Source organism: Stegostoma tigrinum, chromosome 2, assembly GCF_030684315.1.
Source record: "Stegostoma tigrinum isolate sSteTig4 chromosome 2, sSteTig4.hap1, whole genome shotgun sequence".
In the NCBI taxonomy this organism is placed as follows: domain Eukaryota; kingdom Metazoa; phylum Chordata; class Chondrichthyes; order Orectolobiformes; family Stegostomatidae; genus Stegostoma; species Stegostoma tigrinum.
The window spans coordinates 142,868,510-142,882,531 of record NC_081355.1 but is presented as its reverse complement, the minus strand read 5'-3'; the positions used below and the strand labels follow the sequence as shown (position 1 = coordinate 142,882,531).

General features: G+C 46.5%; 1 protein-coding gene across 2 annotated transcripts in view; it reads right to left on the bottom strand.

Annotated features, from left to right (window-relative positions):
- Positions 1-14,022, bottom strand: part of paxip1 (PAX interacting (with transcription-activation domain) protein 1) — a 101,863-nt gene that overhangs the window by 45,739 nt on the left and 42,102 nt on the right. For both annotated transcript variants that reach the window (XM_059639723.1, XM_059639728.1), the window contains exon 8: positions 4,329-4,423. In XM_059639723.1, coding sequence (XP_059495706.1) covers positions 4,329-4,423 — 95 coding nt within the window. The remainder of the gene's footprint in view (positions 1-4,328; positions 4,424-14,022) is intronic.

Here is a 14,022-nt window from a genome sequence, read left to right as displayed (position 1 = left end):
CTCCTTGTTCAACAACACTCCCCGGGGCTCTACCATCAACTGTGCAAGTCCTGCCCTTGTCCATCTTCCAAAAATCATCTGGGATTTTTCCAGAACCTAAAGGTTCTGACAAGATTACATTCACTACCTCTGTCGCTACATTTTTTGTTTAAAATCTTAGGATGTAGGCCTCCGGACTAAGGGACATTTCAGCCTTTCACTCCATTAATTTCCCCACTTCCTGTTTTCTAGTGATAGTTTATATTTATTTTGTCCCCCTTTCCTCCTGGATGCATGGTAATTTGGGAATGCTATCATATTCTCTGCAGTGAAGGCTACTGCTTAGTTCCCCTGTCATTTCCTGGCTCCCGTTATTATTTCCTCAGACCCTTTAAGGAGCCTATGCTCACAACTGTGCCCCCACCCCCTGCTCTCTCTCTTTTTTTTTGCCTATTTAAAGAAGGTCGTACTGCCTGTTTTTATACTTGCGAGATTGCACTAATGGCTTTACTTCACCTCCTTCATTCTGCCGTCTTCTGTTGGTTTTACCACTAGCCCTTGCCAAACCGCTATTCAGAATAGGCTCCCCACAACAATATGGTGTGGATACAAATAGGCCATTTCGGATCCAGTAATGTGTCATGAAGCAGGCTTAATAGATGATCTTGGAAGAAAAAGATCTACTAAGGAACAGTGATCATAATATGAAACAACTTAGCATCTGTTTGAGAAATGGGTTGGAAACAACTGTTACTAAAATTAAATAAGTTGTTTAAAGAAACAGCATGCAGTTTGGTAATGTGATACTATTTTAACTTTCTGGGTTGCCATTGTTGATTTATCCTCTTCCTAGTATCCTTCCTCACTAGGGTATTTGTTTGCTGTGAGCTCTTAAGTTTTTTTTCCCCCTAAATGTCTGCATTGTTCCTCCATCATCTCTTCTGTAAAACGTTTTCCAGTCCAGGCCACTCCAGAGAGCCTTGCCCTCATTTCCGTGTCATTACGCATATTTAAGTTTAGTAATAGTTGTTTCCAACCCACTTCTCAAATAAATGCTAAATTCTATCATATTATGACCACTGTTCCTTAGTAGATCCTTTTCTTCTAAGATTATCTATTAAGCCTGCCTCATTATACATTACTGGATCCACAATGCCTATTTGGACCCACACCATATTGTTGTGGGAAAATTATTCTGAAAATACTCGATGAAGCCTTCCAAAGTGAAACGTCTGGTCATTACAACATTCCTAATTGTGGGACCTTGCAAATACACTGACTAGTCTCAAATTAAACTTCATTGGTTTGAGAGACATCCCAGGATCAAACCCAAATTCCTTTTCACAAGGTTTAATCAATATTTCCTTGTCCCAGGAATCCTCAAGCAACGTTGCAGAACAGAATTGGAATTAGATTTTATTGTCATGTGTGTTAAAGTACAGAACTACAGGAGTACAGTGAAAAATGTACAAAGTTGTCATTGCCGTGCCATCTTAGGTACAAAATCTTGGACTCAAAACAAAAAAAACCTAAAGAAATATAATTTTAAAAGTTCAATATCACATTCCTCCTACAGCCATGGGCCTGCAGTCACTCCACTTTGGGCAGTCATCATGAGGACAGACTCACCCTCACAATGGGCCTACACACGCCACAAAGGCACGGTCTCCCCTATGCTGGGCTGAGTCTCTCATGGCCGACCACCATCTGGACACGCTATCAGCTTCGCTTACAGTACTGCTTTAATATCCTAGTTTAAATTTATTCTCGCAGACACTGCCTTTCAAGGATAAGTGCTTAGCTTTTCCAGTCCTTACTCTTAAGTCAAGTGCAGATGATTTTACTTCGATCCAATGATAAATTACACAGAATGTAACGAACATAAACGAGCCATTCTTCAGTAATTATACTCCAAAATAGCCCCCTCCCACACTTCTGCAGCCAACACTGTCAACTACATACAGCAGAATGACCAAAAGGCCACACAGTGATCACAGCCAATGCAGACTTCCTGCCTTTCCTCTTGGCTTGACAATTCTTCTTCTTCAGATCACAGTCCACTTCCCTTTTCAGACCCACAGTTGAATCTGTCTCCTCCACATGAACAAATGGTCTAGGAGCAGAAGCAGCGCATTTGACACCTTGAGCTCATTTCACCATGTAATAAGATCAAAGGTTATCCGACTGTGGTCTCAGTTACACTTTCCCATCTGACCCTGACATGCCTGGGCTCCCACATTGATCAAAACTCTAACTCACTCAGGCTCTATTAGGTTCTGGGGAACAGAATTCCAAACTCTAATAATCCTCAGAGAAATAAGTTATTCCCCCATTTTTAATATGGCGACTTTGAATCATATCTCCCTGTTTTAGTCTTACAGCAGGAAATGTCTTTCACGTATTGAGCCTATCCAGACTCCTTCAGAATCCTATACATTACCTGGAACATGTAGCTGATTGATACAAAAACAGAACTTGCTGGAAAAGCTCAGCAGGTCTTGCAGCATCTGTGAAGAGAAATCAGAGTTAACGTTTGGGTCCAGTGACCCTTCCTCAGGACTGATGGTAGTGAGGAAAACGTCAGTTTACATGCAGTAGATAGGATGGGGGGGCGCGGGAGGGGATAATGAGTAAACAATAGTTGGGCATAGAGCACAAAGAGAGAGAGAAGAACAGTTCGACAAAGGAGTGGATAATGATCTGGCTAAGAGGGTGAATAGCTGTTAACGTAGACTGTTAGTGGTTAACAATGGGTAGTGTGTAATCATAAGCTATGTGATAACAAGGCCTGGTGTGTGGGGCCAGGGGCTAGGACACGGGAGGGTTTAGGCCCTAAAATTATTGAAATCTATATTGAGTCTGGAGCGCTGTAGGGACCCCAAGTGAAAAGTGAGGTGTTGTTCCTCCAGCTTGTGTTGGGCTTCGCTGGAACACTGCAGCAAGCCAGAGACAGAGATGTTGGCCAGGGAGCAGGGTGGTGTGTTAAAGTGGTAGGCAGCTGAAAGCTCAGGGTCTTTTTCTGCAAGCAGGATGTAAATGTTCTGAAGTGATCACCCAGTCTATAGCTTGCTTTCCCAGTGTAGAGGAGACCACATTGTCAGCAGCGAATGCAGTAGGCTAGATTGTGAGAAGTGCAGATAAAGCACTGTTTCACCTGGAAGGTATGTTTGGGCCCCTGGATACCGAGGAGGGAGGAGGTAAGTAGGAAGGTGTTAAGCTTTCAGCAGTTGCAGGAGAAGGTGCTGTTGGGGGGGGGGGGTTTTGGAGGTAATGGAACTGTGGACCAGGGTGCCCCAGAGGGAACGGTCCCTGCGGAAGGTGGACAAGGGGAGGAGTGTCTGGTGATGGCATCTTGCTGGAGGTGGTAGAAATGGAGTCTGATGATGTTCTGGATGTGGATGCTGGTAGGATTGCAGGTAAGGATGAGGGAGCCCTGTCGGTTGAGGGCTCTGTCAACAATGGAGCTGGGAAATCCTCGGTTGAGGAAGAATGTGGACATTTCGGAGGTTCCCTTGTCGAAGTTGGCCTTTTTGCAACATATGCGATGATTGGTCAGTGGACTGGTGACCAGTCATCAATGACACAGGCCTTCTGTCTGCCAACAATCATGTGTTTGAGTGAAACAGTGGCAATTACTACTGCCTCACAGTACCAGGGACCCGGGTTTGATTCCACTCTCAGACTGTCCGGAGTTTGCATGTTCTCCCCATGTCTGCATGGGTTTCCGCTGTCTGCTCCAGTTTCCATCCTCAGTCCAAACATGTGCAGGTTAGGTGGATTGGCCATGGGAAATGCAGGGTTACAGGGAGAGGGTAGGGGAGTAGGTCTGGGTGGGATGCTCTGCGAAGGGTTGGTGTAGATTTGATAGGCTAATGGCCTGCTTCCACACTGTAAGCATTCAATGATTACAACAAAATGATCTCACATTCTTCTCAGCTCCAGTAAATCAACGTTTAACCTGTTGAACACTTCTTCGTAAGAGAAGTCCTTCATCCCAGGAATGAGTTGAGTCAGCACTTGCTGAAGGCTTCTCAAACTCCTTTCTCCTTATGTCCTTAGCTGGCTTCCCTCAAAAAGGCACCTATAACATTCTGGTGAGTGACTCAGTGCAACAACAAGCTTGCCATTCCAGCCCAGGTCTGTATAAAGATGTCTCCTTTGAAAGCTCCATTAAATCCAATAGTGGCCCACCTGCATTATGATCCCTTACCCCTCTCATTCCAGATCCCTTCAACACCCCTTAAAATAAGTGGAAGCATGAACAAAATTAAAACATCGCACCGGTTATCCACAGCAGAGCTGCAAATCCGCAATCCAATTTTGTCACCTAGCAATGCATGAGTTATTACCTTTTTCCAAGTTGCCAACAGTTGTTTATCTGACATTTGCTCAGGGTAGTCAGCAATTGCAAAAACGCAACCCAATAAAAAGGACTCTTCTGGGACTGAAAAGAAAAGAGGAAGGAAACTGAGCAATTGATAGTTGCAATTATACAATTCACGACTACGCAGCTGTGCTGACATGTTCAGATGTATAACTGAATATAAAGAGAGTGCCTAAAAATATTTCAGAGTTGTAGTCTGTTCCCACACGATTAATCCTATGTGGTCCCTTCATCTGATTTTACAGCAATCTGTGTCAGAAAGGAATCCTGAAGCTGCCCACTTTATACATGTAAAAATTAACGTCTATATAGCACCTCTACTGTAATCAAACGTCCTGAAACACTTTCACAAGAGTATCATAAACCAACATCTGACACAGAGGAATACAGAAATATTTGGGCAGACAGCCAAAAGCTGAGGCAAAGACAATGGTTTTAAAGAGCATCTTAAAAAGGACCAGAGACAGGGATTTCAAGAGAGAACTCCAGAGTTTCGGGTTTTAGCAGCCGGAAACGTAGCCATCAATGGTGGAGAAATCCAAATTGCTGGAGTTAAATAGCTTTCTTGTAAAGTTGTGGAGACAAGGGGCATTACAGAAATAAGGATGAGGCAGACAAGATCTGAAAAGTGACAAGCATTTTAAAAGAGTGGAAATGTGGGAGCCAGCATCGATCAGTGGGAAAGTTAGCTACCATCAGTTCTGAGGAAGGGTCACCGGACCCAAAACATTAACATTGATTTCTCTTCACAGGAGCTGCCTGACCTGCTGAGCTTTTCCAGCAATTTCTGTTTTCGCTAGATCACAGCGGTGATAGATATAAAGAATGTGCTGGAAGACAAAGAGTGGGAAGCCTGAGTGGCCTCTAATATGATCCTGAACAGGGGAGGCGATTGCCTTCTTTATTCATTTTATTCTTTGTTCATTCACGAGAGGAAGGTGTCGCTGGCCAGGCAGCATTTATTGTCCATCCCTAATTGCCCAGAGGGTGGTTACGAGTCAACCACATTGCTGTGGGTCTGGAGTTACATGCAGGCCTGACCAGGTAAGGATAGCCATTTCCTTCCCTGAAGGACATTAGTGAACCAGATGGGTTTTAGCCTAGTGGTATTATTGATGGATAGTTAATCCAGTGATCCAGATAACGTTGTGGAGTCCCGGGCTCGAATCCTGCCACGGCAGATGCTTGAATTGGAATTCAATAAATATCTGGAATTAACAATCTACGATGACCACAAATCCATTGTCGATTGTTAGAAAAACCCACCTGGTTCACTTTTCAAGATAATAAACTGTAGAGCTGGATGAACACAGTAGGCCAAACAGTATCTTAGGAGCAGAAAGGCTGACATTTCGGGCCTAGACCCTTTGTTCACTTTTCATTTCTGAAGGGTCCAGACCCAGAACGTCAGCTTTCCTGCTCCTCTGCTGCTGCTTGGCCTGCTGCATTCATCCAGCTTCACACCATATTATTTCAGATTCTCCAGCATGTGCAGTTCCCACTATCTCTCCTTCACTGATGTCATTTAGGGAAGGAAACTGCCATTCTCACATGGTCTGGCCTACATGTGACTCCAGACCCACAGCAATGTGGTTGACTTTTAACTACCTCTGAGCAATTAGGGATGGGCAATAAATGCCACCTGGCCAGCGACACCCTCATCCTGTGAACAAATAAAAAAAAACCCAGTCAGGAGTAGTCATGTTTACAAATGACAGAAGCACGGGTGAGGGTTTCAAGCAGGTAGATCGTAGCAGAGTCAGTATTGTGCAAGTCAACAGGAATGAGACTTCAGACACTTCTGGGTCGGTGTGGATGCACGCTCGGAAACTCTGAAGGGTCAAAGACACTAGTGAGATCGTGATTAACTCAGTTAGCAGTGAGGAGGGTGGAGTTAGTGATCAGGGTCTGTCCAGAGGGCCGAAGACAATGGCTTTGGTCTTCTCCTTATTTTTCAGTGCTATTGGATGGGTCTTCAGAATAAACACTGGCAATGCAAGCAAGACCCAAATAACCATTTAATCAGAGATAGTAGGAACTGCAGATGCTGGACAATCCGAGACAACAAAGTGTGGAGCTGGATGAACACAGCAGGCCAAGCAGCATCAGAGGAGCAGGAAGGCTGACATTTCGGGCCTAGACCCTTCTTCAGAAAAATGAACCATTCAATTAGAGCTTTCTGACACAAGCCTGTGTGTGACCGGCATTGAATGAATGTAAACTCACTGGAAAAACACGGTGGTCTCTACATCAAAAATGCTGGAGTGGTAACCACAAAGCACCTAATCCTTCCACAAAACCCTTCTAAATATGCACCAATAACAGATCAGGAAACGTTCTTCATTAGATTTTCAGACACTCCAACCAGAGATTTACAGACCATATTATACACTATTATCTCCCATCTGTGAATAAATGTTTAAATTGTCACTGCCTCAGGGTGTGGCTGAACCCAACAGCATCATTTTTATAGGGGCTTTTTGCTTATAAATTCCTGCCTGTAAGCAGGTGTTCAGCAACTGGTCGCAATAATGGGTCATCCTCTTAATGCGCAAATAAGACATTTTCATACAAGAGCTAACATCACATTCCTTCTGGGAAAAACACAACAGATTTTCGAATTATAAAAATAAAAACCAAAGAACTGTGGATGCTGTTCATCAGAGACAAAAACAGAAAATGGAATCATAGCCGAGGAAGAGTCACTTCACCCGACACATTAATACTGATTTCTCTCCACAGAGGATGCCCAACCTGCTGAGCTTTTCCAGCAATTTCTACTTGTCTTTTCAAATCGCAGGTCAGGTTTTTTGAAAAGTAGTACAGCTGTTAAGGGTTCTTGCTGCATAAAGTACTGCAGTTGTTGATAATTCTTGTATTTGTCTTAACATAGAACACAACAGTGTAGTACGGGCCCTTCGACCCTCGATGTTCGCCGACCTTTGAAACCAAACTGAAGCCCATCTAACCAGGCTTGGGGACCGCTTTGCAGAACACCTCCGCTCGGTTCCCAATAAACAACTGCGCCTCCCAGTCGCAAACCATTTCCACTCCCCCTCCCATTCTTTAGATGACATGTCCATCATGGGCCTCCTGCACTGCCACAATGATGCCACCCGAAGGTTGCAGGAACAGCAACTCATATTCCGCTTGGGAGCCCTGCAGCCCAATGGTATCAATGTGGACTTCACCAGCTTCAAAATCTCCCCTTCCCCCCCTGCATCCCAAACCAACCTGTCTCTGCTTCCGTAACCTGTTCTTCCTCTCACCCATCCCTTCCTCCCACCTCAAGCCGCTCCTCCATCTCCTACCTACTAACCTCATCCCACCTCCTTGACCTGTCCGTCTTCCCTGGACTGACCTATCCCCTCCCTACCTCCCCACCTATATTCTCCTCTCCACCTATCTTCTTTTCTCTCCATCTTCGGTCCGCCTCCCCCTCTCTCCCTATTTATTTCAGTACCCTCTCCCCATCCCCCTCTCTGATGAAGGGTCTAGGCCCGAAACATCAGCTTTTGTGCTCCTGAGATGCTGCTGGGCCTGCTGTGTTCGTCCAGCCTCACATTTTATAACCTGCAGTTTCATTGTCTTTATAAGCTTCAGTAACATTCTCTATTCATCAAGCTCCAAACTGCTACGTGGCTACTTGCAAAACAAAAACAGCTTTGATTGTGTGCCTTTGCAATTTTTAAAAAATAATTTGAATACATACTGCATAAGAACAAACTATTCACCCCAAGTGGTCCATGTTTACGCTACACATAAACCACCTCACAATTCTTATTGCCTCATTTGGAGTGATGAGTAAATATGTCCCTCTGAGACAGGCAAGAAGGGGTAAGATTAGGGAACCTTGGATGACGAGAGCGGTGGAGCTTCTAGTGAAAAGGAAGAAGGTAGCTTACATAAGGTGGAGGAAGCTAGGGTCAAGTTCAGCTAGAGAGGATTACATGCAGGCAAGGAAGGAGCTCAAAAATGGTCTGAGGAGAGCCAGGAGGGGGCACGAGAAAGGCTTGGCAGAAGGAATCCGGGAAAACACAAAGGCATTTTACACTTACGTGAGGAATAAGAGAATGGTCAAAGAAAGAGTAGGGCCGATCAGGGATAGCATAGGGAACTTGTGTGTGGAGGCTGAGGAGGTAGGGGAAGCCCTAAATGAGTTTTTTGCTTCTGTCTTTACGAAAGAAACCAACTTTGTAGTGAATGAAACCTTTGAAGAGCAGGTGTGCATGCTGGAATGGATAGAGATAGACGAAGCTGATGTGCTGAAAATTTTGTCAAACATTAAGATTGACAAGTCGCCAGGCCCGGATCAGATTTGTCCTCGGCTGCTTTGGGAAGCGAGAAATGCAATTGCTTCGCCACTTGCGAAGATCTTTGCATCCTCGCTCTCCACTGGAGTCGTACCTGAGGACTGGAGAGAGGCAAATGTAATTCCTCTCTTCAAGAAAGGAAATAGGGAAATCCCCGGCAATTATAGACCGGTAAGTCTCACGTCTGTCGTCTGCAAGGTGTTGGAAAGGATTCTGAGGGATAAGATTTATGACCATCTGGAAGAGCATGGCTTGATCAAATACAGTCAACACAGCTTTGTGAGGGGTAGGTCATGCCTTACAAACCTTATCGAGTTTTTTGAGAATGTGACTAGAAAGGTTGATGAGGGTCGAGCTGTGGATGTGGTGTATATGGACTTCAGTAAGGCATTTGATAAGGTTCCCCATGGTAGGCTCATTCAGAAGGTCAGGAGGAATGGGATGCAGGGGAACTTAGCTGCTTGGATACAGAATTGGCTGGCCAACAGAAGACAGCGAGTGGTAGTAGAAGGAAAATATTCTGCCTGGAAGTCAGTGGTGAGTGGAGTTCTACAGGGCTCTGTCCTTGGGCCTCTACTGTTTGTAATTTTTATTAATGACTTGGACGAGGGAATTGAAGGATGGATCAGCAAGTTTGCAGACGACACAAAGGTCGGAGGTGTCGTTGACAGTGTAGAGGGCTGTTGTAGGCTGCAGCGGGACATTGACAGGATGCAGAGATGGGCTGAGTGGTGGCAGATGGAGTTCAACCTGGATAAATGCGAGGTGATGCATTTTGGAAGGTCGAATTTGAAAGCTGAGTACAGGATTAAGGATAGGATTCTTGGCAGCGTGGAGGAACAGAGGGATCTTGGTGTGCAGATACATAGATCCCTTAAAATGGCCACCCAAGTGGACAGGGTTGTTAAGAAAGCATATGGTGTTTTGGCTTTCATTAACAGGGGGATTGAGTTTAAGAGTCGTGAGATCTTGTTGCAGCTCTATAAAACTTTGGTTAGACCGCACTTGGAATACTGCGTCCAGTTCTGGGCACCCTATTATAGGAAAGATGTGGATGCTTTGGAGAGGGTTCAGAGGAGGTTTACCAGGATGCTGCCTGGACTGGAGGGCTTATCTTATGAAGAGAGGTTGACTGAGCTCGGTCTCTTTTCATTGGAGAAAAGGAGGAGGAGAGGGGACCTAATTGAGGTATACAAGATAATGAGAGGCATAGATAGAGTTGATAGCCAGAGACTATTTCCCAGGGCAGAAATGGCTAGCACGAGGGGTCACAGTTTTAAGCTGGTTGGTGGAAAGTATAGAGGGGATGTCAGAGGCAGGTTCTTTACGCAGAGAGTTGTGAGAGCATGGAATGCGTTGCCAGCAGCAGTTGTGGAAGCAAGGTCATTGGGGTCATTTAAGAGACTGCTGGACATGTATATGGTCACAGAAATTTGAGGGTGCATACATGAGGATCAATGGTCGGCACAACAATGTGGGCTGAAGGGCCTGTTCTGTGCTGTACTGTTCTATGTTCTATGTTCTATTTACAAAAGCAGTTTTCGCCAGTCCCCACATTGTATCATCTGTTACTGCAATGGCAAACATCAAACCTGCCAGCGCGAAACAAAGACAAACATTTTAGACTTTCCTCAATTCACATTTTGTTTTAAATGCCAAGGACATGCACAGTCAGATTACAGTGCAGCAGGGAAAGAATGGATGCGCTTAAGTGGTGCTAGTTAATTTGCATTTGTATTTGCCCCTTGACAAGTGTTTTTTTCCACTTGACCTGCTTATTGAAGACCTTTAGCAGGCAGTATCTTTGTCCTGCTCTTGCATCCTCTGAGGTTAATGCAGGCCCTTTAAAAATTAATCCAGGAGCTGTTCAGGGTGAGCTGTTGCAACTGTTGATGAATAAGATTGCTCAATTAAGCAGGGAGCCAGAAGGTGGTGGTCAATACATTTAGATATGTTGTGACTAGAGAGCTACAGTAGGGGAATATTAACATTATACAGTCATTTTGTTCACTAACACTCTGGGCTTCATGGGAATAAAACTCAAACTGCCCACAGAAATAAACTTAAAACTAAAACTAAACCCCGTTAATCACCCATACACCTGAGAAAGCTTGCATCCAAATTCAGCAAATGGACTGCTGACTTTTATTTCAAATGGAATGGAACATTAGAGGTTTTACAATAAGTACATATTTTTAGCAACATTTGGCACTAAGTGATCAGATCACAGCTGGAGCAGAATTCATTGCGTGGAAACAGGCTGTTCAGCCCATCACGTCCACAATGACCCTCCGAAGAAGATCTACACTATCCTTGTAACACAGCAACTCCCATGGCTAATCCACCCAAACTACACATCACTGAACACTACGGGCAATTTAGCACAACCAATCCACCTACCCTGCACATCTTTGGACTGTGGGAGGAAACCAGAGCACCCGGAGGAAACCTACACAGAATGCAAGCTCCACACTGACAGCTGTGTAACAGTAGCAATGAACCCAGGTCCTAGGTGCCGAGAAGCAGCAATGCTAACCACTAGGCCACTGTGCTGCCAGTATTCACAAACACTGTGAACAGTTTTGGGCTCATTATCTAAGGAAAGATAGACTGGCATTGGAGACAGAAGGTCCATTTAGCCGTTATCAGTTAGGGAGGGACTGTTATGAGGCAGGTTTGAGTGGGGTGGATCTGTAAATCTCTCCTCACTCTGCTCTGCTTTTCCCCATGTTTTTTCCCTCTCCTCTTAGTGGTTTTCCCTTTCTCTAGCCCCCGCCACTCCCCTGGAGAGTGGAGTTGCACAGCGGACACAAGCAAGTCTCGCGGCAGATAGAAGACAGTACGGGCAGAGCTGCCTTCTACTCTGGGGGCCACAGGTACACCCCATAAGCCCTTGAACGCTGCGGGTAGCACGTCCTGGAGCAGCATTTGGAAGCCAGCCCCCAGAGCAGTGCGCGGGCAGTGAGCCCCCGGAGCAGCGCGTGGGAACCAGCCCCCAGAGCAGCGCGTGGGCAGTGAGCCCCCGGAGCAGCGCGTGGGAACCAGCCCCCAGAGCAGCGCGTGGGCAGTGAGCCCCCGGAGCAGCGCGTGGGAACCAGCCCCCAGAGCAGTGCGCGGGCAGTGAGCCCCCGGAGCAGCACGTGGGAACCAGCCCCCAGAGCAGTGCGCGGGCAGTGAGCCCCCGGAACAGCGCGTGGGAACCAGCCCCCAGAGCAGCGCACGGGTAGTGAGCCCCCGGAGCAGCGCGTGGGAACCAGCCCCCAGAGCAGCGCGCGGGCAGTGAGACCTGGAGCAGCGCGTGGGAACCAGCCCCCAGAGCAGCGCGCGGGCAGTGAGACCTGGAGCAGCACGTGGGAACCAGCCCCCAGAGCAGTGCGCGGGCAGTGAGACCTGGAGCAGCGCGTGGGAACCAGCCCCAAGAGCAGTGCACGGGCAGTGAGCTGTGGAGCAGCGCGTGGGAACCAGCCCCCAGAGAAATGTGCGGGCAGTGAGACCTGGAGCAGCACGTGGGAACCAGCCCCCAGAGCAGTGTGCGGGCAGTGAGACCTGGAGCATCGCGTGGGAACCAGGCCCCCAGAGCAGTGCACGGGCAGTGAGCTGTGGAGCAGCGCGTGGGAACCAGCCCCCAGAGCAGCAACAATAAAAGGAGATGAATTGATTGATTAATCTCATCAGGAACCTATCTATCTCTGTCTTAAATACACGCAATGAATTAGTGTCCATAGCTCTCTGTGGCAATGAGTACCACAGATTCACCACGTTCCTGCTCATCTCAGTTCTAAAGAGCCGTCTCTTCACTCCGAGCTTGTCCCCTTGGGTTCCCTCGTCTCTCCTGCTGGTAAAAGCATCATCTTCATGTTCACTTTATCCAGGCCCCTCAGTATGGGGTAAATTTCAAACAGATCCTCCCTCATCCTTCCAAACTTCCATCTATACCCAGAATCCCCAATAAATCCTCATATAACAAGCCCTTCATCCCCAGGATAATTCTTGTAAACCTCCGCTGAACCCCTCAACACCAGCACTTACTTCCTTTGAAACAGGGCCCGAAACGTCTCAATATTCTTAATATGGTCTGACAAGAAATCTTGTACAGCCTCAGCAGTACATCTTTGCTCTTATATTCTCACCCTCTTGAAACAAATGTTAACATTGCATTCGCCTTCTGAACTGAACACTTAACCTGCATGTTAAGCTAAAAGGAATCCTGAACTAGGCCTCCCAAGTCCCGTCACATTTCTGAAGCGTTTCCCTGCTGGAAACATACTCAATGCTGCTATTTTTCCTACCAAAGTGCAAAACCTCATACTCTCCTGCAGGGTATTCCACCTGCCACTTCTTTGCTCAGTCTCCTAGCCTGTCTGAGTCCTGCTGCAGCCTCTCCTCCTCCTCAATACGACCTGTCCCTCCAGCTATCTATGTTTCATCCGCAAACTTAGCAAGAATACCGTAAGTTCCTTCATCTAGATTGTTAATGTACAACATAAACGGTTGTGGTCTCAACAGGGGCCCTGCGGAACTCCACCAGTCACCAGCTGCCATCCTGAAAAAGGCCCCTTTATCCCCACTCTCTGGTTTCTGTCACTCAGACAATTCTCTCTAAACACTCTGCTGCCTGAATCTCACCACAAGACCAGCTCACACCTGTTACCCCTGTGCTCACCGACCGGCACAAGCTTGCAGTAAAGATGTGAAAAATTTCAACCTGGTTTTCAAATCCCTCCCAGGCATCACCGCACTCACTTCCATACCGTCCTCCAGCCCCACAAACCCCCAACAAGATGCTGGAGATCCTCGAATGCCAGTCTTGTGTCTAACCTAATTTTAATCAATCCACCAAAGGTGGGCGTGACTTCAGCTGCTTACAATTCACGTTTTGGAGCTCGTTCCCTAAACATCTCTTCCTTGTTTTTCACCTTTTAGAAAAGCACCCTCTTTGACGAAAGTCTTTTATCACCCGACCCAACATCTCTTCAAATGGCTCAGTGTCAGAGTTTGCTTTATAATGGTCGTGTCAAGCACCTTGGAATGCTTCATATGTTAAAAGGTGCTGTCTATATACAAGAAAACAAAGTGTGGGGCTGGATGAACACAGCAGGCCAAGCTGCCCCCACACCTCCTCCCTCATTCCCATCCCAGGCCTCAAGACATTTCACATCAAGCAGATGTTCACGTGCACCTCCGCCAATGTGGTATACTGCATCTGCTGTACCCGGTGTGGCCTCCTCTACATTGGGGAAACCAAGCGAAGGCTTGGGGACCGCTTTGCAGAACATCTACTCTTGGTTCGCAATAAACAACTGCTCCTCACAGTCACAAACTATTTCAACTCCCCCCTCCCATTCC